The 24879-nt window shown below is 33.9% G+C and overlaps 2 protein-coding genes across 2 annotated transcripts in view; one reads left to right on the forward strand and one right to left on the reverse strand.

Moving 5' to 3' along the window:
• Positions 1–7276, forward strand: part of LOC112050588 (uncharacterized) — a 39098-nt gene extending 31822 nt beyond the window's left edge. Inside the window, exons 3-6 of the mRNA XM_052884383.1 lie at positions 496–583; positions 1308–1415; positions 2445–2582; positions 3488–7276. Coding sequence (XP_052740343.1) covers positions 496–583; positions 1308–1415; positions 2445–2582; positions 3488–3759 — 606 coding nt within the window. The 3' untranslated portion in view covers positions 3760–7276. The remainder of the gene's footprint in view (positions 1–495; positions 584–1307; positions 1416–2444; positions 2583–3487) is intronic.
• A 741-nt stretch (positions 7277–8017) lies between these two features.
• On the reverse strand, positions 8018–21421 carry LOC112050575 (small subunit processome component 20 homolog). Its single transcript, XM_024088866.2, has 14 exons — positions 21198–21421; positions 20734–21020; positions 20309–20642; positions 18965–20191; positions 15429–18889; positions 15144–15308; positions 13903–14950; positions 13266–13492; positions 12646–12811; positions 12016–12198; positions 10284–10820; positions 9786–9974; positions 8868–9122; positions 8018–8320 (listed from the first exon to the last, which is right to left on the reverse strand). Exons 1-14 carry the CDS (start codon positions 21240–21242, stop codon positions 8132–8134), a joined length of 8313 nt encoding a protein of 2770 aa, XP_023944634.2. The 5' UTR covers positions 21243–21421; the 3' UTR covers positions 8018–8131.
• Positions 21422–24879: the final 3458 nt, after the last annotated feature.

The raw sequence follows: 24879 nt of genomic DNA on the forward strand, positions 1-24879 counted from the left end.
GGTATTATCCTTGTTGAGAGTATTTGACTATGTATTACGATAATACAATAATATTATATATGTATATCTAAGACACAGCTTAAGAGTTTACGATTGCAAATAAACTAAATAATCGTTGTAGCTTCTGTCGTAGCAGTTATGACGTAATCTCGTAGAAGCTACGACATAGTCTCGTCTATGACGTAGCTTCTACGAGATTACGTAGTAAAAATTCCGGAACGCAGAAAAATTTGTGTCCCCCTCATTCGCAATTTTCCATACAAAGTGGTTTTCCTCACGATGTTTTTCCTTCACCGTTTGAGACACGTGATATTTAATTTCTTAAAATGCACATAACTGAAAAGTTGGAGTTTAACGTTCAATATTAACGTTGGAAAAGTAGGTATAAAATCTGTAAACGTCACTTATATCCCTATAAAAAGGGTATAAATGTTCCATTAATCCAATAACACGCCCATAAATTCAGACTAACAGACCGTAAATTTTGCGTTTCAGATCGAAGATGCGAACTCGAGGAAGGGCGGCGGTACTTTTTTGGTTCCAATGAACGGTGGGATATGGACAATGTGCGTGTCCCTCCAAGGTAAATATTGGTTTTTTAGTTTCATTAATTTTATTGGTTTTAAATCATTTATCGGATCATCATCTATGCAGCATCAATATGAATACATCAACACATATAAATAAAATTAAAGTGTCTATCTCTGCTCCTGTAGCCAAGTGGCACGTCGATTCTCTTTCTACGATCGCAAACGCTTCGGGAACTAGAAAAATGTATGGGAATGACATTTTCTATCGACAGGTCACGTGATCAATATATGTCATTCCCATACATTTATCCTATTTTTAAAGCGTTTGAAAATCGACGTGCGACTTGGCTACAGGGGCAGATTTCAAAAAGACTGTGTTATCTCAATGGCTTTATTTATTGGAGTTATTTACATCAATACCAAACTTTTTAAAAACAATTTGTCTGACTGTCTTTCTGTTGGTCCGGACTAATCTTTAATTAATCGCTAACGCTCCAAAATTAGGAAAATGTATGGGAATGACAGATATTGATCACGTGACATATCAATAGCAAATGTCATTCCCATACATCTTTCAAGTTTTCAAATCGTTAGCGATCGTAGAAAGAGAATCGATGTGCCACTTGGCTAGGGGGTCTTCTTAGTTCTGTAGGTACCTATTGCACCACTATTCAGCACTGGTATTTTTCTCAATAAACTTTTATTAATTACATGTTTTCTTCAAAGTTTTGTATGTAAGAAATTGGGCTAATAAGTAATGTATTTTATTATTTGTAGAAGAAGAAGTGTCAATACTGTTAAGAGCCGGATTCCCAAAGGAGCCGCTGTGCACAAATTACTTGGCTGATGAAGAAGACGAAGAACAAAGGGGCGATTGGCAACATCGTAAGTTGTTTTTTTAATTAGCTGATTCGGCAAAGACTTTTCTGCCATATTTTGTTATTCTTTCATACAAAAATCGCGTAGTGTTGTTTTGATCTGAGTATTGGGTGGAAAATGCTGCTTCCCTCCTTAGGGAGGGAATAACTTATACGAATTACTTCCCACCTAAGGGCCGGAATGAACTTTAATAGAACAAAAGAACTGCTGTCAGCTGTGAAGAGTTGTATGTAAAAAATAAACTAATTAAAAAAAATGCTAATTCCATAGAGTACAGAGTAGTTGCGGCCATGTGAGTTTCTAAATAGCGAGTGTGAATTTAGCGCAAAGTTCATAAATCTGAATAAGCCGCAACACGCGATGAGTTCTTTAATTAAAATTTAAAGTCGACATCAATTGGCGGGATATTAATCTGTTATGTATCTGTGACGGAATTCAAAAAAATAGATATTAAACTTACAAACTAAGATTTGAATATTAAAAACGAGTTAAACAATTAAAAAATATATTAATTTTCTATCAGGTGAGATCGTGGACAAGCGAGAGCTTATCAATAATTACAATTAGCTTATTAATAAAAAATTAAAATGAAAAAAAAAAACATAGATGAACTTTTTTCTTAGCTAAGATTTAACTTAAGGTCTTAGCTCATTAGAGCCACTCAAGATCCGACCCGCACCTTCTCGCCTTGATTTTCGCCGGGTTAGTATTTTTCGTACGGATTTGTATGGGCATGCGCTCACTAATCAACTTCGTACCATCACCGGACCGCCTCGCTGTCCACGCCACGCGCGCCAGGTGTCCACGCGCGGACTGCGAGTGATAGTGAACCACTCGTGCGCCTAGGGCCAAACGATGATAGAACGCTGGCGAAGTTCACTGGTCACAACGCGGCGTCCACCCGTGGTCCACCTGTCGACTACAAATGGACGCTGAGCAACGAAGCGGTGCGAGTCGGGTCCCGTGTGGCTCTAATGAGCTACGACCTTTATCTACTAAGTTATTAACCCATGTTTTTTTCATTTTTAATGATAGGAATGCAGAATCTGTCCATATCATGCGCGCTGGTGTGCCTCATAGTCCTGGGCAGTGCGGCGCTGGTGGGCGCTTTCGGCGTCTGCAAACATCAGATAAGCGCCGTCCTCGTCACCGGCGTCATGTATCTATTGGCTGGTGAGTTATCTTCATTATTGTGCATCTCTTTTTACCTGAAGAAGGGTAAAGAGAAGAGGAAGACCTTTACCTTATTACACTTAACCGCTTTTTTTGATGAGTATACTGTTTACCAACAAAGAAGTTAGAAATGAAGGTAGAAAACGCATGTCATATCATAAATTATGTATTTTATTTACTTTTGAGTCCACAGAACCGTCAAAAATAAGATTAAAATAACGATAACTACAAATACGGTTAATAGCATTAGCGTTTGCGTGTAAAATTATCTTTTACGAGCCAATTGACAATTGGCCATTGGAGCTCGTGACGAAGTAACCAGCCGCAGTTACCAGGGACGTAGCTAGGCGTGGGCAAAGCGTGCTGCGTCGTCTACGGTCCGGAATTAGGGGGGATCCCCCGAGGCATTGAAGGACAGCTGTTTTGCCTTAACTATTTTAAGTAAGAAATATTATCATCTTTGTGATCACCTATATTTGGCCCACTATAGCTTACAGGGGCCTTGCAGGATTGTTTTGGCTTAACTATAATAAAACATCATTATCATTATGATTTATGATCATATTTTAACGGCCTACTACAAAGTTAGGCCGCCATCCCTATAACAGATAGACCTACCAGGCCACCACGCGGCTCCAATGTGGGTCGGCGGTAATAATGTTAAATGATTTAAAGACTGCTAGAAGACAGTTACTAGCTATAATATCATCATCGTATGACGTAAACGTATGGCGTAACAATACCAACTTCACAACGCTAGGAAATTTTACTAAAAATTTCTTAGGCGATAGTTAAGCTCAGTATTTCATAGCTCAACCCAGGACCTCGTGATTCGAAGTTTCAGGCTAACCACTCAACCAACGAGTTGGTAAATAGTTAAAGTTAATACCATTATCTTGTTCCAGGTTTGTTTGCAATGTTCACACTGATGATAATCCATTTCAAGCGCGTCCAAAGAGTCTCTACACGTGGCAGCTCGCACGGTGACGACAACGCCGACGGGGTCATAGGCCCTCGCTACCCCGCCCTACCCTTACTATCGGCTAGAGAGTTCACTACTTCGTGGTCATTAGAGCTAGGGTGGGGAGGAGTGGCATTAGCAACCACCACGTCACTATTGTGGATAATGCTATCGAAAATAATGAGATACAATCCTATATCATCGATGCTGTTGTGAATTTGTTTTTTTTTTTTATTTTTGCATAATATTTATGCCACTCGCTCTCTTTATCAACGAAGGATTTAGCACATAATGGTTTATAATTTATATTAAAATAAAAAGTTGTAAAGTATTTTATCTTATAAGCTGTGCTTTTTATGTTTAATCGACGTTTACATGGGAAAGTTGGTTTATTTTTAAGTTATAATTTTCCAAATGTATTATTTCTTAAAAACGTTAGTCGCTTGTCAATTTTATTTGATTTTACTTAACAATCCTTGACAATTGACATAAGACAAAGATCTACTTGATGTAAAATTTGTAATAGCATGCCGTAGTAGATAACTTAATTGACTAAAATTAAAGTCAAAGTCATTGGCTTAACTAATTTCAAATTGAAGTTTTTAGTTTAATTAAATTTAAACTCAATGTCTTTGGTTTAATTAAATTTAGAGTTAATTTGCCTACCTAAAAATTTGATTTTTGAATCGTTATATATATTATCTCATATTTCGGTAGGTATTATAAGACAACACCCTAGTAAACGTTAAGTCAATTACCTTTTTAATCTTATGTATGCATGTACTTAGTTCTAGTTCCTAAGTCATACCTATCCGGCGATTTTTACCGCGCCATAAAAGTTTTAATCAATTAACATTTAACTGTTATAAAAAAAATTAAACTAAGCCGCTGTAAAAGAATACGCTTCGAAGCTATACAATAAATTAAAATATTTAATAATTGCTAACAATTTGTCGCCTGACCATTCGTTTTGCAAAACCAATTCCATTTGGACTATTTTATGAATGAAAAATACCTAGTAGTTCAAATATCCCCTAATCATGATAATTTCGATAAAAATGTTTGTTATTTGAAATGTTAGGGTAGGCTAATGACTACCTAGTGCCGTCCATTGCTACATGATATTGTGAATAAAGTAATTCACAGATCATCATATAATTCATAGATATGTTGCCTGCACATTCTAATCCACAATCTTCCTAAAAACTAATGATTATTAACAAAATAAAATTAAACCTCTTGTCTTAAATAATTTAAAACAATATTTACATTACCAAAACACGCGAGCTTTTCTAAAGTCTATTGATTGCTATTTTTTGATAAGTATATTGTTACACCGAGGCTTACAGGGGTCTGTAATTTATACAAAAAATTTTCTCTTATACTTCCCACCTACCAATTTTTGGCAATTTGCACCGATTTTGAGCTTAAACATTAGATTTTAACACGCTGTTGACCTATTGTCTCTTTTAAAATACTATATGAGTAGGTAGCTTTTACAGTATAAATAGCTAAATATACCCATGGCTATACAAGAATAATATTCATGGTTAATATTTTCTCTCTGCCTCTCATGTCAAATTGAAAAAATTGCAAATTAAAATGTCTGCCTTTAGCTATCCTCCCTTACCGCTTTAATTTAAAATAACTTTATATAACAAGACTCTTAACTATCATACTACGAGTATACCGATTAACAACATTTACCTAGGTGCGCGCGCATGCACTATCTTATGGCTAACTAGGTTTCCCTATTCATTTGTATTTCCAAATCTCTATTGTAAATCTCGATCTTAAAAATATTAGTCTTATAGAACATTAGTCAACTCGCCGATTTAAAAAAAATAGTTATAGGTACCTACGGGGTTCTAGTATGTAGCATGATAGTAAATTTACATTTTTATGGAGACCTGTCTAGAATATAGTTTATTCTTTATTTAAATTTGAGTCCGACCTAAACTAAACTCAAAGTCAAGTCTTTTTTCATAGTGGACATTAAATGAAGATAAGCCCTTTATTTAATATTTAGTCTACCTATATTTTTAATACGTATAGAACGAAATAAAAGAATTTTCTTGTAGATATTTTGCTTTACACAAAATCCGAAATACGAATAATACTTAATTAATACATACGAATGTAATAGAGAAATATTTAACTGTTATTATTAAAAGGCAAAAATGTTGTGCGTTGTTTGAAAGTTGGTGCTGTGAGTTAAATATTAGAATAGTTTATAGTTATTTCATAGTTAATATTGTGTTTACAGTAGAGTGTTTAAAACTAAAATTTATTTTAAAAAGTGTACCTATATCTTATAATATAAATAAAAGTAATAGTATAAAATAATAGAAATAGGTATTAGGTTAAACGCTTAAAAACAATTTTCCGCCAGTAACTTGATGATCTCTTAGTGACGAAATAGTTAAAGTAATTTATACTAGAAAATGAAAAAAATCAGTAGATACCTACATATTTATACAATAAATATGTAGGTATCTACTGACTCTTGGAAACGATGAAGCATGTTTGACAAACATACTTGACTTGACAATTTCATTAAGCAATGTTAACTTCAGACAAAGCCGCAAATTCACAAATTGCTTAACAAATACGTTTGATTTGACTAAAAGTTTGATCGTTTACAAGGCACCTATTGTTCTAATGTACGTTATTACTTATCTACAAGTATGCACCAAAAGACCGTTCTGAAAACGAGGCATGTAGTATACAAAAACTATAAAATCAGCGTATTGTAACTACAGTAAGGATCAGAAGTTTGGCGCAGACTGTAACTAACTTTATTCTCTACTTTCTACATTGGAAACTATAAACATAAGTATATACCGACATCAAAATACATATACATAACCTTGCAAAATTTCAGTGAATTTACATTAGGTATCTGTCATAATACTGCTAAATTTTCTGCAAATACTATGTACATACTTACACATTTATTTATTTTTAAATAGACGATACTTTGCATTAGTCCGTGACGTAATAATGTACCTATTAATATTATTAATAACTATTACTTAATAATGGTTAATATTACTTTTGCCTGGATTTTTGAGACACTCTAATTGCAATAGAATATTTTTAACTTATATTTCAGTGATACTTACCAGCGCTCAAAATCCTTCTAGACTTGTTACTTTTTCTACCTTAAAAAAGTACCAACATATATTACAGAATTTTATCTGCAAAATATCATTACACTGCTGATAATGATGAATCACACTTTGGATATGAATGTAAAAAGACTATCAATAATATTACGTAAGGCCGAATGCAAACGTCCACTCCCTAACTCCGCCTCTGTTGAGATGACACAGCAGATGCCTAAAGTACTTACTAGATGGCGCTGTCATTATTCTTTGCCACCAATATATTGCCATTAACCTAATATTGCTTATTATAATGAAGTAAAAAATTAATTTCGTTTATATTCAAAATATAAAAAATCGCGTATAGCAAAATAACCCCATGTTGGTATATACATACAAGATGGCGCCACTTTATTGATAAGTCACTTTCATTTATTGGATATTCTTCTTACATCCGTTGTTCAGACAACTATTTAAAAATGTTATTTACTTAGCGATATTGAAATTGGCTTATATGCACTTCAAAAATGCTATTTAATGTTTATATTGTGATGTATAGTTTTTACGGTTAATGTTAATTGTGTTATAATTTTTTAATGCATAAAGCAATATTATTTTGTTTAGAAGGTCTGTTATTTACCATCCTGAATCTCCATTGGCTTTTCCAAAGTTCCTATTAATTAATGATAAATAAAAATATAAACATCTATATTCTATTGCTTACAATAGAATTGAATATAAAATAAAATAACATTTGCTGATGACAGAAGGAAATGGCTCACCCATAGATTTAAGAGTTGGTACCTAATAATTCTATGGGTCCACCCAAATTCACGAACAAAGTTGTCTGTAATTTTCGGAGGAAAACGAGATTAGGTTAAGTATATATTTTATACAAAACTAGAAGTGTTTGACCGTTTTATGCACCATTCAACTATACAAAAAGGTGTTTTAACAAAGCTTAACCGACGAACACGATTACAACTGTGAAACATTGATACTATAGAGACAGTTTTTATAATCGCATTAGATCGTTGATCATATACTTTGACAGAAAAGTACCGTCTAGCGAGGCAGGTCCATATGTAATTCGTCTGAGCCACTAAAGCAAGGCTTGACAAACTCAAAGATGACAGAGTTGGTACTGCTGTTTATGTGGTAATCTACAGAGGGATCGTGAGTTCGATTCCCAGCACGCCAGTTTAGGAACTTTTAATTTCTAAATTGGCCCAGGTCGCAAGTCGCAAGTCCTTGTCCACTTAAGAGGAGCGGAAATTTTGTGCAATCCTATTGGTTAATATTTCTCCGCTGCCTCGCTCCGCTTGGTGGACTGGCAGCCGAAGATGTCAAAAAACATAAAACAAAGCGATAATAAACATATTTATTTACATAACGTTATCAAATATATGTACATTACTATAAAGTTTTGAACTGTGTGTAAAAGAAAACATTAGTAAAATCAAGTAAGTAGATAGGCTACTTTATTCCTCATTATCTTTTAATAGTTCATCTTCAATATCAACATCTTCTGCTTTCCTCTTCTTAGCTCTCGGCCTCTTTCCGTGAAGCATTTCCAGTTTTATCTTCTTCGCCTGTTTCTTTTTTTCTCTCAGTTGGAGTTTCCGTTTCGCTGCCTTTTCCGGGTTATTGACCTTTTCTTGCAGTAATATCTGAAATAAACAGTTAGTATAATTTTTAGTCAAATTGGTTTAAAAGGAATCTGGGTATTGGCTCCATACTTTGCCATCGAAAAATCTTGGCACTTTATTAGATAATGAAAGTTTTCGTGTGGCTCTAGGACTCAGACTGGGTACACCATTGTGCTTCGAGCACGTGGAAAAGAGGTAAGTAAATTTGGAATTCACGGGCCAGGAGATGCCAAATGCCAAAGGAGTTGTTGTAGGGTATTTCGGCATGGCTCTCTTAATGATATGATAAAAAAGGCTCTTGCCAACGTAAATATTCCTGCGCTAATCGAGCCGTCAGGAATAAGTCGTGATGATGGCAAGAGACCTTATATATTGACGCTAGTTCCCAGGGAAATGGGGCGAGTCCTAATGTGGGGCTACATGCGTTGACAAATTAGTACCGTGTCATATCAGGGTGACAGATTTGAATTTGAGTGCCAGCTAGTAATTAAATAAAAAAAAAACATGGAGAGGCACATTTAAGACTTAAAACATGGAGAGACATTTCATTAACACATTTAAATGTTACCTTCTTCCTTTCAGCTCTTCTAACGTTCAACCTAGATTGTACTTCGGCAGCCATCTTGCTATACTCAATCTCCCCTACTTTCCTTCTCAACTTCTTGCCGACTTTCCTCGCCAACTGTTTGGCGACCGACGAAGGCCCGTCGCCGGTGGAGAGTTCCCTCACGATGGGCGGCAGTACGACGTCGATTATTGTGTTCACCTCATCTGATTCCAGCGAACTTATTATGTGCATCCACATTGTGAATATTGCGGTTCTCTGAAAGAAAATAATTCCGGTATGAGTAAGTAAATAGGTAAGTACCTACTAGAGATGAGCCGACTAGTCAGTTGCAAAGACGCCGACTAAGTCGGCGTCGGCATTACTCCGACAAGTAGGATTATTATTATTATTAGAATTATACCTTATTATTTACAGTCACAAAGAATTGTTTGTGACTGTAAATAGTAATACATTTACTTAATACAAAAATAACTATCATGAATATTATAATGACTTTTGCTTTAGTAGACTTTTGTTTGCTGATATGGCCAAGCAAAAGTATCTTTTCCGATTAAAATGAAAAATATATTTTTTTGTTGTACAGATTGAATAACGCGCTGTTATAGTTCAAGAAGTGAAAGAGCTGAATTAATAAAAGTTAAGGATTTCATAGAAACTTTATTTAAAATCACGTTTTCTTTTTCAGCTTTTCGAAACGCCAAAAACGCTGTCGTCTATTTTGTGACATCACGATGTTTCTTGACGGTTATTGGATGGCGATTTGGTTCGTATTGTCAAAAAAATATTTAAAAATGAAAATTTTTAATTACTTTTTTTTCTTTTAATCTAGTGTCAACTATAGCCTATTGAGTATCTCTTGTAAGGAGATAAGGTAGGCCATGTTGTGGGCCATTGAAAAATACTCATAATAATACTTACAATATTAAATGTAGTCGGAGCCTTAGCAACTTCTGCATTGATAGCTTTCCTCAATTTAAATAGAATCCAACGAATGTTGACTTTAGCGTTGGTGTCCTCGTGAGTTTCTTCAGATAGTACCTTCTTTGTGAGCGCGAAACACGGCATACTGTGTACTAGTTTAAATATATGGAATAGGACTGCTGTTACCTGGACAAAAAGGATAAAAAATTAGTTTTAATTTAAAATATTTAAAAGAGATTATATTCATTACTTATATATTAATTACATTGAATTAATTATTAATTACATTGAATTAATTATTAATTACATTGAATTAATTATTAATTACATTAAATTGTAACTTTAACAAAGAGAAGAATGATAAAAGGGTGGAGGGGGAGGAGAGGTAGGCATGAGCATTCTTAACTGATAAAAATAATGTAAGGGACTTCATTCCTTTGTTCCGGGGGTCTGACAATAATAAAAAATAATTTAAAAAATGTAATATTTCCTGACCTGATCAGCCATGTCTTTAGCCACATTCGGCGTGTACTGCGCACACAAATCTAAAACAAGACTCCTCAAAGAATCCTCTGTATCATAATAGATAAATCCTCTATCGCTGTCCCTTTCTTTCACATTCAATTCCTCTACATTAACATGAGACAGAACCGTCCCTAAAATCTTGACAGCGCGCAATCTGACCCAAGCGTGAGGATATGCCAATAACGCTTGACATTGCTGCGCTAAATCGTCGTAATCACTGACATACTTTTTATTATTCATAGTAGCCGAGCAATGTACAGTAATTTTATCGATTAAATTCAATATTTGTATCAAACTGTGATCTTTTTCCTTCTGCTGTTCTTCGTCACTCTTTTCTCCGTGGTCGAGTTTAATTTTGACGAATCTACCTTCCGCTATGTCGTTGTTGAGCAAGAGTATTTTACCGCTAATCAAAGAGAGAACATTGCTTAAGCGGTTCTGAAACTCAGCTTCTTCAACATTGACAAAACGTATGCTTAGTTGGGCTGCTAATTCAAAATGTACTGGCTGAAAATTAAAGGATTAACATTGTAATATTGCCATAACTGAATGTCCTCTGTGTTTTTGTATATTTTCTATCAGGCTGTAGGTAGAGTACAATCGTAATGTATCCCATTACGTACATGTGCCGTAATGTAAAGTAAAATGCACATGTGCTGTTATGTAATATAATATAATAATATTATAAAGCTGAAGAGTTTGTTTGTTTTGAAAAATTCTTTCAGTGTTAGATAGCCCATTTATCGAAGAAGGCTATAGGCTATATATTATCCCTGTATTCCTACAGGGATAATATACCACGCGGGTGAAACCGCGCGGCGTCAGCTAGTGTAATATAAAACCCTTTATCATCCATCTAAAAACGAACTGTACTTTTTTCAACCTTAGCAAAAAGTTTTTATGCCAGATAAGTGCTCCACATTTTATGAATAAAATTAATTTTGTGAGATAAAATATAATAAACATTTAATTCTTTCTATTTAATAATTTTGACAATAAATGACAACCATTTATCTGTAACAGAAATATATAAATTTACTTTAATAGTAATACTGGCTGTTTTTGGTGCATTTGCCTAAAAAAACCGCTGGTGCTCGCACTACGCTATATTTGAAAAAATTACAAGCGTGTCAAAATGTCATCATAAGGAAAACAGGCAAAAATGCAAATTCATTTTCAGAAAGTGTGCTTAAAGTGTGTTTACTCGCAAATGTGTTACAAAACCTCGTATGACATACGTGCGCTTTGATAATTACAGCCTCTGCTTCTTTACTACAGCTCTCGTCTTTAGCTCGAGCTGCAATATCGCCTCGGCTGTAACTTTCAACTTCGTCGTCATCAACCCATATTCGGCTCACTGCTGAGTTCGAGTCTCCTCTCAGAATGAGAGGGGTTAGGCCAATAGTCCACCACGCTGGCCCAATGCGCATTGGCAGACTTCACACACGCAGAGAATGAAGATAATTCTCTGGTATGCAGGTTTCCTCACGATGTTTTCCTTCACCGATAGAGACACGTGATATTTCATTTCTTAAAATGCACACAACTGAAAATTTGGAGGTGCACGCCCCGAACCGGATTCGAACCCACACACCCTCCGGAATCGGAGGCAGAGGTCATATCCACTGGGCTATGACCTCTGCTACTTATATTTTCAACTTACCACACTTATATTATAATGCACTATTTTTTACTGTCTTACCTGAGTATCCTTAAAGAAGGCAAGCACTAAATCAAACAGCTTATTCCTCTCGAGCAGCGGGAACTTCTTCAACATGGCCTCTATACAAGTGGCCGCCGCCTGTCTGCACTCTGGCGCGCTGTCGTTGATCATACACGCGCCTAGCGACAGGAATAGGTAGTCCCCGTGACTTTTCAGTTGCGCCTACAATTGTTAAAACTTTGTCATATTCGGCTCACTGCTGAACTCCAGTCTCCTCTTAGAATGAGAGGGGTTAGGCCAATAATCCATCACGCTGGCCTAATGTGGATTGGCATACTTCACACACGCAGAGAATAAAGAAAATTCTCTGGTATGCAGGTTTCCTCACGATGTTTTTCCTTCACCATTAGAGACACGTGATATTTAAATTCTTAAAATGCACACAACTGAAAAGTTGGAGATGCATGCCTGGCCCGGATTCGAACCCACACACTTCGGAATCGGAGGCAGAGTTCATATCCACTATCACGACCGTAAATTCAACATTCTTTAATCTATTTACTCAGTATTTCATTGCATTCATTGCATTTATGATATAAAGCCAAATATTCCACTGATAAATTACAGTGAAAAATGCTTATTTTACTTATAATAATTAAAAATACTCACAACATTCAACTTATTAATGATCATATGAATGAACTTCAAGGAGGACTCCCTGCCGTGTTGCAGCTCATAGTTCAGCTGAGCTACAAAGAACTGGATGTGTTTCTCCAACCGTTTCCCGGGCTGGTAGTGGGTGAGGTAGCTCACGAATATCGCACGAGCTTCGTCCCTATACAACGGACAGTTATAATATTTAAAAAAAATCTTTCAATGTTTCATAGCTACGTCATAGAATATAGCCTAACCTACTGGAGATTAGGCTATATGGAAAGGAACTACGCAGGTAAACCACGCGGCATCTGACAGTAAAATATATTTTTATTTATTTAATAACTGGCATGTTTTGAATTGAGGACTTATTTTTCTGCCGCAAGAATTGACCCACTAAAAATCACTCTGTATTTTACATTGCACATTCATTAATGATACAAAAAATAATTCGCAGCATACTTTTTATTGATAAACATTAAATGACAAACAAAGGTAGTTTACTTTCTGAAATCAACCGAGCCTTAAGACCAAAATTAAACTCCTTCACAAGAAATTGAAAAGCTAAGACCATGTCAGGGTAGGGAACAAAATGAAAAGATATGATATTTACGAAGTGGTAAAAATATATTTACCTTGACTTTGCTGATTCACTAAGGATGCAAATCTTGGAAACCTTTTCCATAACCTCATGCAATTCATTTGAAACTAATTTGGCCTCCAATATGGCTTTCAGTAACGAGAAGGAATTGGCCTGTTTCTCTTGCTTCTGGCAATCTTCCTCAGCGTAAAGGAGTAGCATTTTCAATTGATCTGCCTCTAAATTGTAGTATTTTACGTTACGCACCAAAACTGTTACAGCCTGAAAGACATTTTAGACTATAATATACTTTTTACAGTTATTTCTAAACAAAACGCAATTCCCCAGTATAAGCAAAGTTTTTTGATAAAATATGTAAAGCTAGAAATACTATAACACGTATAATAGATGACAGTTTATTTAAATTGTATATAAATTAGGAGTATACTAATAGTAAAGCAATTGTGTAAAAGTAACAAGATATCTGCTGTCATTACTTTCGGAGCTACAGGGATTTAAAGGGTCAGATTTGCGACGCTGCCGCGGATCCTTAAAAATCAATATATTCAAACCTAACCAACATCATCCCTATTACAGCACCAAGTAAGAAGTTGAGTATTAAAATAAATACAATATTTAATTATCAAATAAAACATTAATGTTTTTGTTAAGAGTGAAGTGAGAAAAATTACCTTAAACGCGTTTCGCACTAGATGGTAATTGTCATTTTGAGTGCTAATCTCAAATGTAGCGTACTTGTGCAATATGGAAAATATCGTCTTTACAATATCCTTTATCATTTCTTCTAAAGTCGGCGTACTAATTCTAATCGTCCATAAAGTTGCAATACATTTAAGTGCAACAGTTGACACCTTCACATGATCGCTTTTTAAAGCATCTACTAAAAGTGGTACTATTGGATCGACAAATGCTTTACAATCACTCCTTGGGACCTTTTCTCTTTTGAGTATAATATACAGAATGTTCAAGCTAAATTCTACAAGTACGTGAGCATTTGTTTTCGAAGACGTCCTAACATTTTTCGCTTGGGATTCCCTGTTACGTTTCGGCGCTTCAGGTATTATGAAGCAATCAGGTTTAGCTCGTAACATCTTTTCCCTTTGAGCTTCTGTCAATTCACGCTTTGGAGCGGTCAGAATAAACTCTGGTATACTCTCTGACGCTATACCGTGGAGAAATACAAATAAGTCTTCCATTTCTATAAATTTATTTGTCACCAAACCACTCGATATATGCATCATTGCTTCTTGGACTTTAAGAACGATTTTTTTCGAATGGTGCTTTTGTAAAACCTCTTTGAACGGCAAAAGAAGGTTGATCAAACATTTTTCAGTGATATTCTGTGCTACAATCATTAAGGTCACGTAACTTTTTTTGCTCGGTTTAGCTTCTGGAGTCTTGTAATGCAGTTTATCTACTTCTTTCTCTTCAGATAATGATCCAAACAGATCATTAGTGCAAACATCGATTATGTATTCGAGATTTTCATTCATCTCGTCAGGTTTGAAATCAGATTTTAGAGCATCTAAGACAGTATGAATTGTAGCAACTAATACGTGAACTTGAAAGCCTCTGGTAAGCAATAAGGTCAAGTGCTCAAGTAAAATGCCTAAATACGATGTACCAACAGTCAACATGATTTTCTTAACAATGTCTCTAGCTGTACTTCTTATTTGTTTCAATGGCGATTTTAGGAAAGAGCATAGTTTGATAATAATGCTGAAATAAAAATGAAAATAAATAAATGAGGTTCTAATGTAACAAAACTATAATTGACAGAGGATTATTGTCCACTATTGGTGATTTAGGGATTCTTAGTATCGATCTTTCGATCACCTACCTCGTTACCGATTTCAAGTTACCAATTTCTCAGACCAGTAATAAATTGCTAAATACTTTCAAAAATACCTACCCCGGTAGCTGGTGTTTTAAAATATCGCCGGGCAATCTTTGGAGTAGCTTTACTAAAGCTAACGCTATTGGAACTCTTAACATGTCTTCTTCTAACCGCGCTACGCTTGTATGGCGTCTGTTCACTTTGTGGGAACCTTCGTGTTCTGTTAATTTTCCAATAGATCTAAAAACAACAAAACCATATACACATTAGGAAGGAACATTGTAAATCAAAAACATAATCTATTGCGGTTGATAAAAATGTATTGCCGTATAAATTACTTTACTTTCAAAAATAACTTACCGATTAAGTTGCGGCAAAAGTCCCGAGGACAATGATTTTATTATTCTATTAGCCACTGATGGTGAAACACTACTTGTCTTATCATACGCTGGTATATTAGATAGGTCCTTGTTAGTCTGATCTTCTTCATCTTTCTCGTCAACTACCAATTCATTATCAATTTCAGGAATATCTTCTTCATTTTGCTCTTTATTGGTAAGTTCATCTGGTTCTTCTTCCGATTCGTCAGAAGAATCTGTATTAGTTCCGTTTTGCACTTTATTTTCAGATTTGCTTACCTCCTTCTTTTTTATAGGTATATTTGTTGTCAATGCTTTGGGCAACTCAATATTCTTTGCTTTGGAAAAATCGAAATGAAAAGAATCCAATATACCCATGAGTATACGAGTTAACTGTTTCTGATGATCTGTAGTATATCGTATTTTATTTAGGTACAGTTTTAGTATCACTTCGTAATGATACCATGGCAACAATCTACAACATGTAGAAATTACATCTATACAAGCATCGATTAACGTATTTTTATCAGAGTATTTATCGTCACAGATATACATTGATGCAAGAGGTAAAATGAAATTCGTAAGTGTTCTTGGCGTAGGACATTTCGTCATCTTTCTGGCAACTTTAGTGAACTTTAGTAACGCTCTCACTCTTCTGTGAAGTTGAAGGTGACATGAGTTTTCGAAAAAATCAACTTCTCTGTCTTCTTTATTAGCTAAAGGCACTAAATCAGACAACACTACGTCCGCATCTGGGCATTCTCTGACTAATTCTCCCAACAACATAATACTTTCATTTCTTAACAAGTCGTTTTTACTGTCCCTTATACCGGTTGATATTAATGAGAGTACTGTATCGCGTACTAAAAATTGGCCATCTGGACTTGATCGATATTTTAAAAGTAATTTAGGTAAAATCTTCTTTAAGCATAAACCTGCATTGTCACGCAGCCCTATGTCTTTTTCTGTGCGTATAAAGTAGAAACAGTTATTAACGATCAAAATTGCCAGGTCAACGTCTATTTCATCTGCATCAAACATTTGATATATCAGTTTGTACGCGTCTATACGACGATCAAAATCGGGTTGTTCAATCCATCTTTTATTAAAAGCATTGAGTTCTTTAATCACGTGTGCCAATTTAGCTAATTCTTCTTTATTCTCTTTGGAAGTTTCTGATATAGACGACAATAACTTAAAAAGAAGTTTTCGAACTTCTACTGGACCTACTTTATTGAATAAAACAGCAATATTTTTAATATAACGCTGAGGATTTGTGCTATGTCCAAGTAAGTTTATTATAGTATTTACTGCATGTTCCATATTCTCTTCAGCCATATTCATGCAAACTTTTTTAACCAATATAGGTAATAAAAGACTTAATAAATCATCACACATCTCAGGAGTAGTGACCATTTCTGTTACTCTAGACAATATTAAGAGATCTCTTCTGTTAACAGTATTAGATTTCGCCGTATTAGCTATTCGTCTTTTCATAACTTCAAGAATATTTGGCAAATGTGGAATCAAGATTTTGCTTCCAAAATTAATGTCATTCCGTTCAATTTCACAAATTTCTAAAGTACTGAATGATTCTATTTTCGCAATTTCTTTATCTTCTTCGTCTTCCGTTAACGTCAAGAGCTTTTCTATCATATCTAAAATCATATTAACCACTCCAGGTGCAGTTTTAGGTGCTAGCAAAAGATTAAACATCGATGGCAGAGCACAAAGAGATTTGTCATTTTCTGAGCATGTTACAAGTAAGGTATAATATCTTGGGTTTTGGCACCAAGTATTAAACAACTTTAACAAGGCAGTCGGTGAATGGACGCCCTCAAAATGTAATCTGGGAGCAAGGGGGAATATTAAAGTTTCAAATATTACAAACAATTCTTCTTTACTCCACACATACTTTTCAAATCGATCAAATAATTTTCCCATAATATTGATCGCAAGTACACGGAGATTTTTCATTGCCTTAACGTAGCCAACATGAACTTTTTCAACTTGAGCCAAAACACTTGCTACAGTACAACATACCCCGAAAAATATTTTTAGAAACTGGGAAAGGAATTCGTCACCCATATATCCTCCAAAATATTCTCTTACAACCTCGAACAACGTCAAAATACTATGTAATTTTCCTTGACTTGTCACAGATTTTAGATTCATGTTTGTGAAAATTTCAGTATAAATTTCTTTAGGTGTCATAGTCATATACTCTTTCATGTAGGAGAATGCCATTTCAATGAACATTTTCAATTCATTTTCGTTACATCCACTTAGATATCTCATGACTAAAGATCTTCTTGTTTGACCACCTCCTTTTTTATCGGCTCCTAATTTCGATGTCATTTTACCATACAAGATACGTACGATTATTGGTATTAAATGTTCTCTATGTTCAGGCTGTATGGCTTGTGAATCTTCGGTAATTTTAAACTGAGTTAGTTCATCTTTAAATTTATTTTCGTCAACTAAATTGTATAAATTTACTTTGTATGGAGTGACACTCTTATTTTTGTAATTTAATACACAATCTAAAGCATACTTTTGCAGGCCGGGATTCTTGCTTTTTAAAAAATCCATATATAACTCCCAGAAAACAGGTTCTTTGTGAAGTGCCCTAGGATTTTTAAATTGGGACAACACTTGCATAATATTGATTAGCGTTTTAAATATAATTTTACCAGAAACTGAATCTCTGATTTCTATTTCTGGAACTTCTTCAATTATTTCTTCTGTATCATAAGCTTCAGGCGTTAGTTCTTCTTGTGTCTTTTCTTTGTCAATTGTTTCCTTATCATGTGCTTCAATGTCAATTTTTAAAGTGTTTCCAGTACTATTTACTTTATATTCCTCATCTATGAACTTCAAAAAAAGGACAACAACATCTCTGTTCCTTGCTTCACACACTTGAATACAGTTTGACATTATTTTCAAAACTAGGTTTCTATAATTATGAACATCTGGCCTTTCAGCTATACTAGTATATTCTATATACAGATCTTTTAAAACTTTATTTTCAGTTTCCATGTCATGTTCAAATGTAAATATCTTGAGATTATTTTTTGCATTAACAAATGAAGATTCCAGTGCTTTATAAAATGTAGGCCAAAATTCATCTGCATTTAAAGCATTGCCGTAACCTGCAATAAACTCAACTACAGGTTCCCAAAGTAGCTTGAAATTGATGTACAAAACCCCTAACATATAATTCAGAGCATAAAGATGATAATCAGTTTCTTTTGCTAGCTCATATTGTGTTGTGTTAAAAGCAACTTTTTGTAATAAATTTAACTGCAATCTATATTCTTGTATAGAGGGTGAGATAGATTCAACTGCATAACATTTGCTAAATACTGAAAACCTTTCAGTACCACCACTGACTTGTACAGTTTTATTGAGCTCCTCAATGTTTTCAAATAATTTATAGATGTGGGTAGTCAGAAGTCTTACCTATAAAATATGAATTGCATTAAACATGTTGTAAAAGTGTTCAATAAAATTAATAAAAATATAAGGAATACTTACAATATGAAATGGCGATGATACATTTGGTCTTAGATATGAATCTACTAATGATAAGAATGCATATGACAAACCATTTTCATGTTCATATGCTGTTAAATATAAATCCAACAGATTCAATGCAACAATATAATTAGGATCAGCAGCACAAGGTAATATGATTGGTAGTAAAGTTTCAATATCACATATATCTTTCAACTTTTTACAACTGGATATATGAATAGCACATTCTAAAGTGCTAGCCATCAGAAATATAATTTTTCTAGCACATTTAGATAATGGTGTAACATCACATTGTAATTTATTTTCATTTACTTGCTCTTCTAAACAATAACTTGACAACACTTGTAAAAACTTTGATATGAGTCCACTCAACTTCTTAATACAAAAGTCAACATCTAACTTTTCTATGTGTGGTAAACAAAACAATAAATTCATTAATTTAAGTGGATCTTCTTCAATGTCCTCTAAACTGCTATTTAGAACATTTTCAACATGTTCCATTAAAAATGTAAGTCCAGTACCAAAATCAATTGGATATTTTACCCATTCAAATAATTTCAATCCACTCTTCGATAAAGGTGACTTTGTAAGGCAGATTTTAGACAATGTTGACATTGCATCACTATCAAAATTTGACTGCACTACAAACTTAATAAATGCTGGAAGTATGTGCATATCAAATTGTGAATAATGAATGACATTTTGTACAAAATTTATTAGGATATTTGGAAAAGGCAATGGCAGAAGCACTTTTACTATAACCCCTGCATGTTCTTGAGACAGAGAAATGTTATTTGAAAGTAACATAAGAGCACCAATTTGGGAACACACTTCCAATATTGTTTCTGAAGATTGTTCACAAATTATTTTTACTAATAGTAATGCAAACTGTGGTGGGTTAGTTAAGTACTTTCCATGCTGATGTTCTATAACTTGTCCAGCTAATCTTAAAACATATTCAAGTCCTGTTTCATTTTCTTCTCCCTTTAGTATGTCTTCAGTAAATTTGTGTATACTAGTCCAGAAAATATGGAACTCTTTAGCGGATATGCTTTGTAAGCAGTCCTCGAATGTTTGTGTCAGAACTTTAAACATAATTTCTTGATGCTCTTTTTTCTCTACAAGATGTTGCAATAGAATTGGCAGAAAGCTTTCTATACAACTGTGAAATTTATTCCCAACTCCTCTAACTATTTCAAATATTAAATGTCCACAACCTGTTATAGCCTAAAAAATAATAAAATGTTATTTTTTTATCTATAATTTATATTAATTATTTTATATGTAGGCTAATCTCAAAGTATGAAAGTTCATGTAAATATTCCCATCAGCTAAAATACTTACACTATCATTAGTCTTCAGGTAATCTAGAATTATTTCAATAAACTTCTTCTTGTCTCTTACATCTCTAGTGACAAATGCAAAACTTTCAGCAGCAAAATTATTTATATACTGCGGCTGAGTCTCACTTAGCAAAGGTATAATTCTTGTAAGAACAACACCAATGTCCTTTTTCAAATATGGCTTTAATGTCTTGAACAAAAAGGCTAAACACACTAGGGTCCATTCTAGCCTTTCAGCATCTTTTGTGTTTAATAAGTTGATTAATATGTCTAAAAACTTTGGAAAATATGGATAGAAATCTATCCTGAGGTCCTTTGCTACAGATACTAATATTCTGAAAAGAAATATTATACATCAATTAAATAGCTGCACCAAACACCAATGTTTGCCATAAATCACTTTAGCGCTAGGAATAATATACTTACTCTAGCAATGGTTGCAAACAAAGCTGGTCTTCTAATTTTAAATAGCTTTCCAACAATTGAAGAACCTCATCCTTCTTGTGTACCAATTGTGGTACAGTAACTATGCCATAGACTTGTTTCTTGAACTTTTTGAATTTCTCTGTCAAGTTCAGACCATGCCATTTCTGTAGGGCCACATAGAAGTGACTCTCATTAGCATTTGGCTGACTAGCATTCACATGCTCGATGTGGTATAGTGCAGCATGACGGATGTCAATTGCATTTATTCGTTCAGCGAATGGTACAAACTGAAACCAAATAATTCTAATTAACATGTGCAAAGATTACATTTAAAAAGCCAAATACAGGGTTTAAGACTTATGTGAAAATTATAAAAATTCATTACGATATAACCAAACTAATTTTGGTTACGAACTACGAAAGTATACTAAATAATAACAAAGTAAAATAAATACTATACTCACACGAAATGTGTTCGTAGTTTTGTGCTTTACAGGTTTGCTTTTCATGGTTAATTTTTAAACGCAGGTAGTATCATCTATAATGGTTTGTATGCAAGTCTAGTCTAGTTAACTTAAATTATTAAGAAATTGCATAGTTTTTAAACTTTATCACTGAATTTACAACTTGCGTTGAATTACATACAACTTCAATTCAAGGTAAACACGTGTGTTTGACATTGACATTTGACAGTGACAACCACTGAGACAAATTGACATTTGATAATTAGGGAAAATAAAGATCACAGACCACAAATGAAGCAGACCTCTGACTCAGAACAAAGCTTTGTGCTGGTTAGAAATTTTGTATGTGTGTATAAAAATGTCATTCATAAATTTCTCGGACCTCTCTTTTACACTTGGGAAAAAATTAAATGTGGGGGGAAAGTTCTATCTCTTTCTAATTCAACACATGCATATAAATCGTAGTAAAATTAGGGATGTGCAAAAATCGTAATTAGAGAAATTAGTGCTGAACACACACACTTGTTGAACATTTTTTAATGTACCGATTTTAGAAATTTCCGGTTTTCTCTTACACTACTAGTGCACCTAAATCTATATTTACTTGTTAGATTTTAAGGAAAAGAAAAGCCTTTAATATATTTTTATTTATTTTGTTATTGTCTGTTAATTGTGTAGTGACTCTACCACCGGTTCGGAAGGCAGATTCTACTAAGAGCCGGCAAGAAACTCAGTGGTTGCTCTTTAAAAAAAAAACATTATTTACAATTGTAATTATCATTCACAATCCCCAAAATTACAAATATTGTGTACATACAAATTTTAGGCTGGTGGAAAATCACTTACATATTGTTTTTCTATAACATTATGAGGATTCAATAAACAAATAAATTTGAGACAGAACAGTGTAACAGAATCAACATAATATTCTTAGTTCTTTACTATTTTTTTTTTTTACTTGACCTTGTAAATTATTAATTATAAAACAATCATTTTAACTTAAGTATAATAGGCAACCTCTTTATAATGTGTCTCTGTAAATATTATTTATCATCACTAAAAACATATGAGGGTATATATTTCTAATGCCGGATTAGAGACCATTAGTCCAGTAATTTTAGGCATTTTATACCCCAATCTGGGGAAAAATTCCTATTGAGCTGAATTTTTGTATACACCTTTATTACGGCGTTATTATGAAGTTGTGAAAAATCGACATCGATATCGTGCCGGCTAAAAAAATTACAGAGGTCAAAAGGTCACGAAAATCAGTTTTTTGCAAATATTTCGCGACCTATTGCTCGGACGTCAATAGAGGTAATTATAAAAATTGTTCCTCATAAAATTGTCTACAAAAAATGTCTCTTATAGTTTTTCTGTAAAATTAACGGTTTTCCGATCATAGCGCTGAGAAAGCGACTACATTGTAACGATGCACTCGTTTCCTCACCACCTTCGAGGTAGAATGCAAGGCGCGTTTTTTACATGGTTTCCCCCGTAGGCATAATCCATGATATATAATGAAAGTTTATTTTAATTAACAATTAATATTTTTTTATCAAAATTTTGAATTTTTTTTTATTTATTGTCAATATTTTCAGCTTCACTATCGTTATTGGCTACTGACAAAATGTCAAGTGGAGTTATTTCTTGATTTAAATCATTTTCATCATTCGTTGACTCGGCGTTTAAGCATGACTGGCCGCGGCAATGCCCACAAACTTTTGAGCATCTCAATCCAATTTTTTTGCATCCACATTTGCCGCCACAACCTTTTGTACAATTACAAAAGATTGCATTCAGTAGTTTATCGGGTGCTGGTGGTAATAAAGTCATTATTGGATGCAGCATATCATTTTTTAACTCCCAACCCCACTGTTCTGGATCGATGTCTCTTCCTAGCCAGGTTTGTATTTGGTAATATGCTCGAAAAATATGCTGTTGATCTGAAGAAGTAGGTGGTAATGAAGGAAATTTTACAGCTGTACTTTGTCTTGTTAATTTAGCAAAGCTGTAGCTTTTATCTGTAATTATCAATTGAATTTTCTGATTTTGGAGCACCGTATACAGCTAGTAGAAAATGTATTCCAGTATTGACAATGACATCTCGAGAGCAATTTTCTTGTTGGAATATTTCTGTACAATTGTTTAAATCGGGTCTTTTTTCAAACATCTTCATGACTTTCAATTTTCCTTTCCCAAAAAGTGCTGAAGTTGTATCGCATCCGGTCATGGCATGCAGAAACAGAATATTTTTTTTGCAATGTGGATACTTGTTGAGGCTATCAGTCGAGTATATTTTTGTTTCAGCATTGTTTTTTCCTGGTTTTTTGAAAAAAATTGATGTAGATTGATCAAGTATTTGAGTGCGTGCTATGAGTATACTCAGTCTAACTGGCAGTAGCAGGTATAAAGGGACGGGTCTCGGAACAATGAAATACGAAACATCTGCCATTGAAGGTCATTAGAATGAGATATAGTACGTCTTACTAAAAACCTAAACCCCTATACGATAAATATATCTTTCTGGAAACATCTAAATGTAAAATAAAAGATTTAGAGACATTTACAAACATTACTAAAAAGCAATAGAGTTTACGCCTTGGTGTACGGTATACAATACCGTATGGAGTGCATTCTTGCCGCTTTCTCAGCGCTATGATCGGAAAACCGTTAATTTTACAGAAAAACTATAAGAGACATTTTTTGTAGACAATTTTATGAGGAACAATTTTTATAATGACCTCTATTGACGTCCGAGCAATATAGGTCGCGAAATATTTGCAAAAAACTGATATTCGTGACCTTTTGACCTCTGTAATTTTTTTAGCCGGCACGATATCGATGTCGATTTTTCACAACTTCATAATAACGCCGTAATAAAGGTGTATACAAAAATTCAGCTCACTAGGAATTTTTCCCCAGATGAAACCTAAAATAACTGGACTACATTATAATAAAAATAAGTAAGTGTAAGTAAGGTTACCTAAAAACCTAATTAAAATTATGTAATTTATTGTCATACAAAACAAAGATTGTGAGTTTTGCAAAATTATTGTTTTAAAAACAATAAAAATACAAAGCACATACAATACTGTGAAATCCCACATTGTTTCAGTATTAAACATTTTTTTTACAAATTTAGCAATTTTTTTACAATATACATTAGAATGTAATACAAAGAGCAAGATTTCTAATTAAAAGTACAAAAAGGACAGGATATCACAGGAGGCACAGATTTGTTAGGACTTATACTTAATTATATGTATATTACTAGCAGACTTGACCATGGTTTTACCGGAATAGTAGTTTTGATTATAATGGGTGCTTGGCAGTATTTCCTATAACTCTGGGGTTACTCTTTAACGAAAATTAATACATAATAATAAATTTATATAATGACGTACATAATACATTAATACATATTTATAATTATGACGTAGCCAAGTTTTACGTATTTTAATGTTTGAAGACATAAAAAGATTTTATTTATTCGTTAAAAAAAATATTAGTTATGCAGTTCGGTTCCTTTATGTGGACTCGTCGACACCTTGAAGTTATGGGAAATACTCCCGAGCAGCCTGTATATGTTACAGATGTAGCTTTCTAGTAAAGAGTGGATTTCTAGAATCAGTAGTGTAAGTTTTTGAGTTAACTCTTAACAAACAAAAATCTATAATAA

The sequence above is a fragment of the Bicyclus anynana genome, chromosome 11 (genome assembly GCF_947172395.1).
Source record: "Bicyclus anynana chromosome 11, ilBicAnyn1.1, whole genome shotgun sequence".
NCBI classification, from domain to species: domain Eukaryota; kingdom Metazoa; phylum Arthropoda; class Insecta; order Lepidoptera; family Nymphalidae; genus Bicyclus; species Bicyclus anynana.

Excerpts from the sequence above, each read along its gene's own strand:
- LOC112050575 (XM_024088866.2), bottom strand. The coding sequence starts at position 21,242 with ATGAAAAGCAAACCTGTAAAGCACAAAACTACGAACACATTTCGT. Across the intron at positions 21,021-21,197 it reads AAACTACGAACACATTTCGT|TTTGTACCATTCGCTGAACG; the intron begins GTGAGTATAGTA and ends ATTTGGTTTCAG. Across the intron at positions 13,493-13,902 it reads TAGTGCGAAACGCGTTTAAG|GCTGTAACAGTTTTGGTGCG; the intron begins GTAATTTTTCTC and ends AATGTCTTTCAG.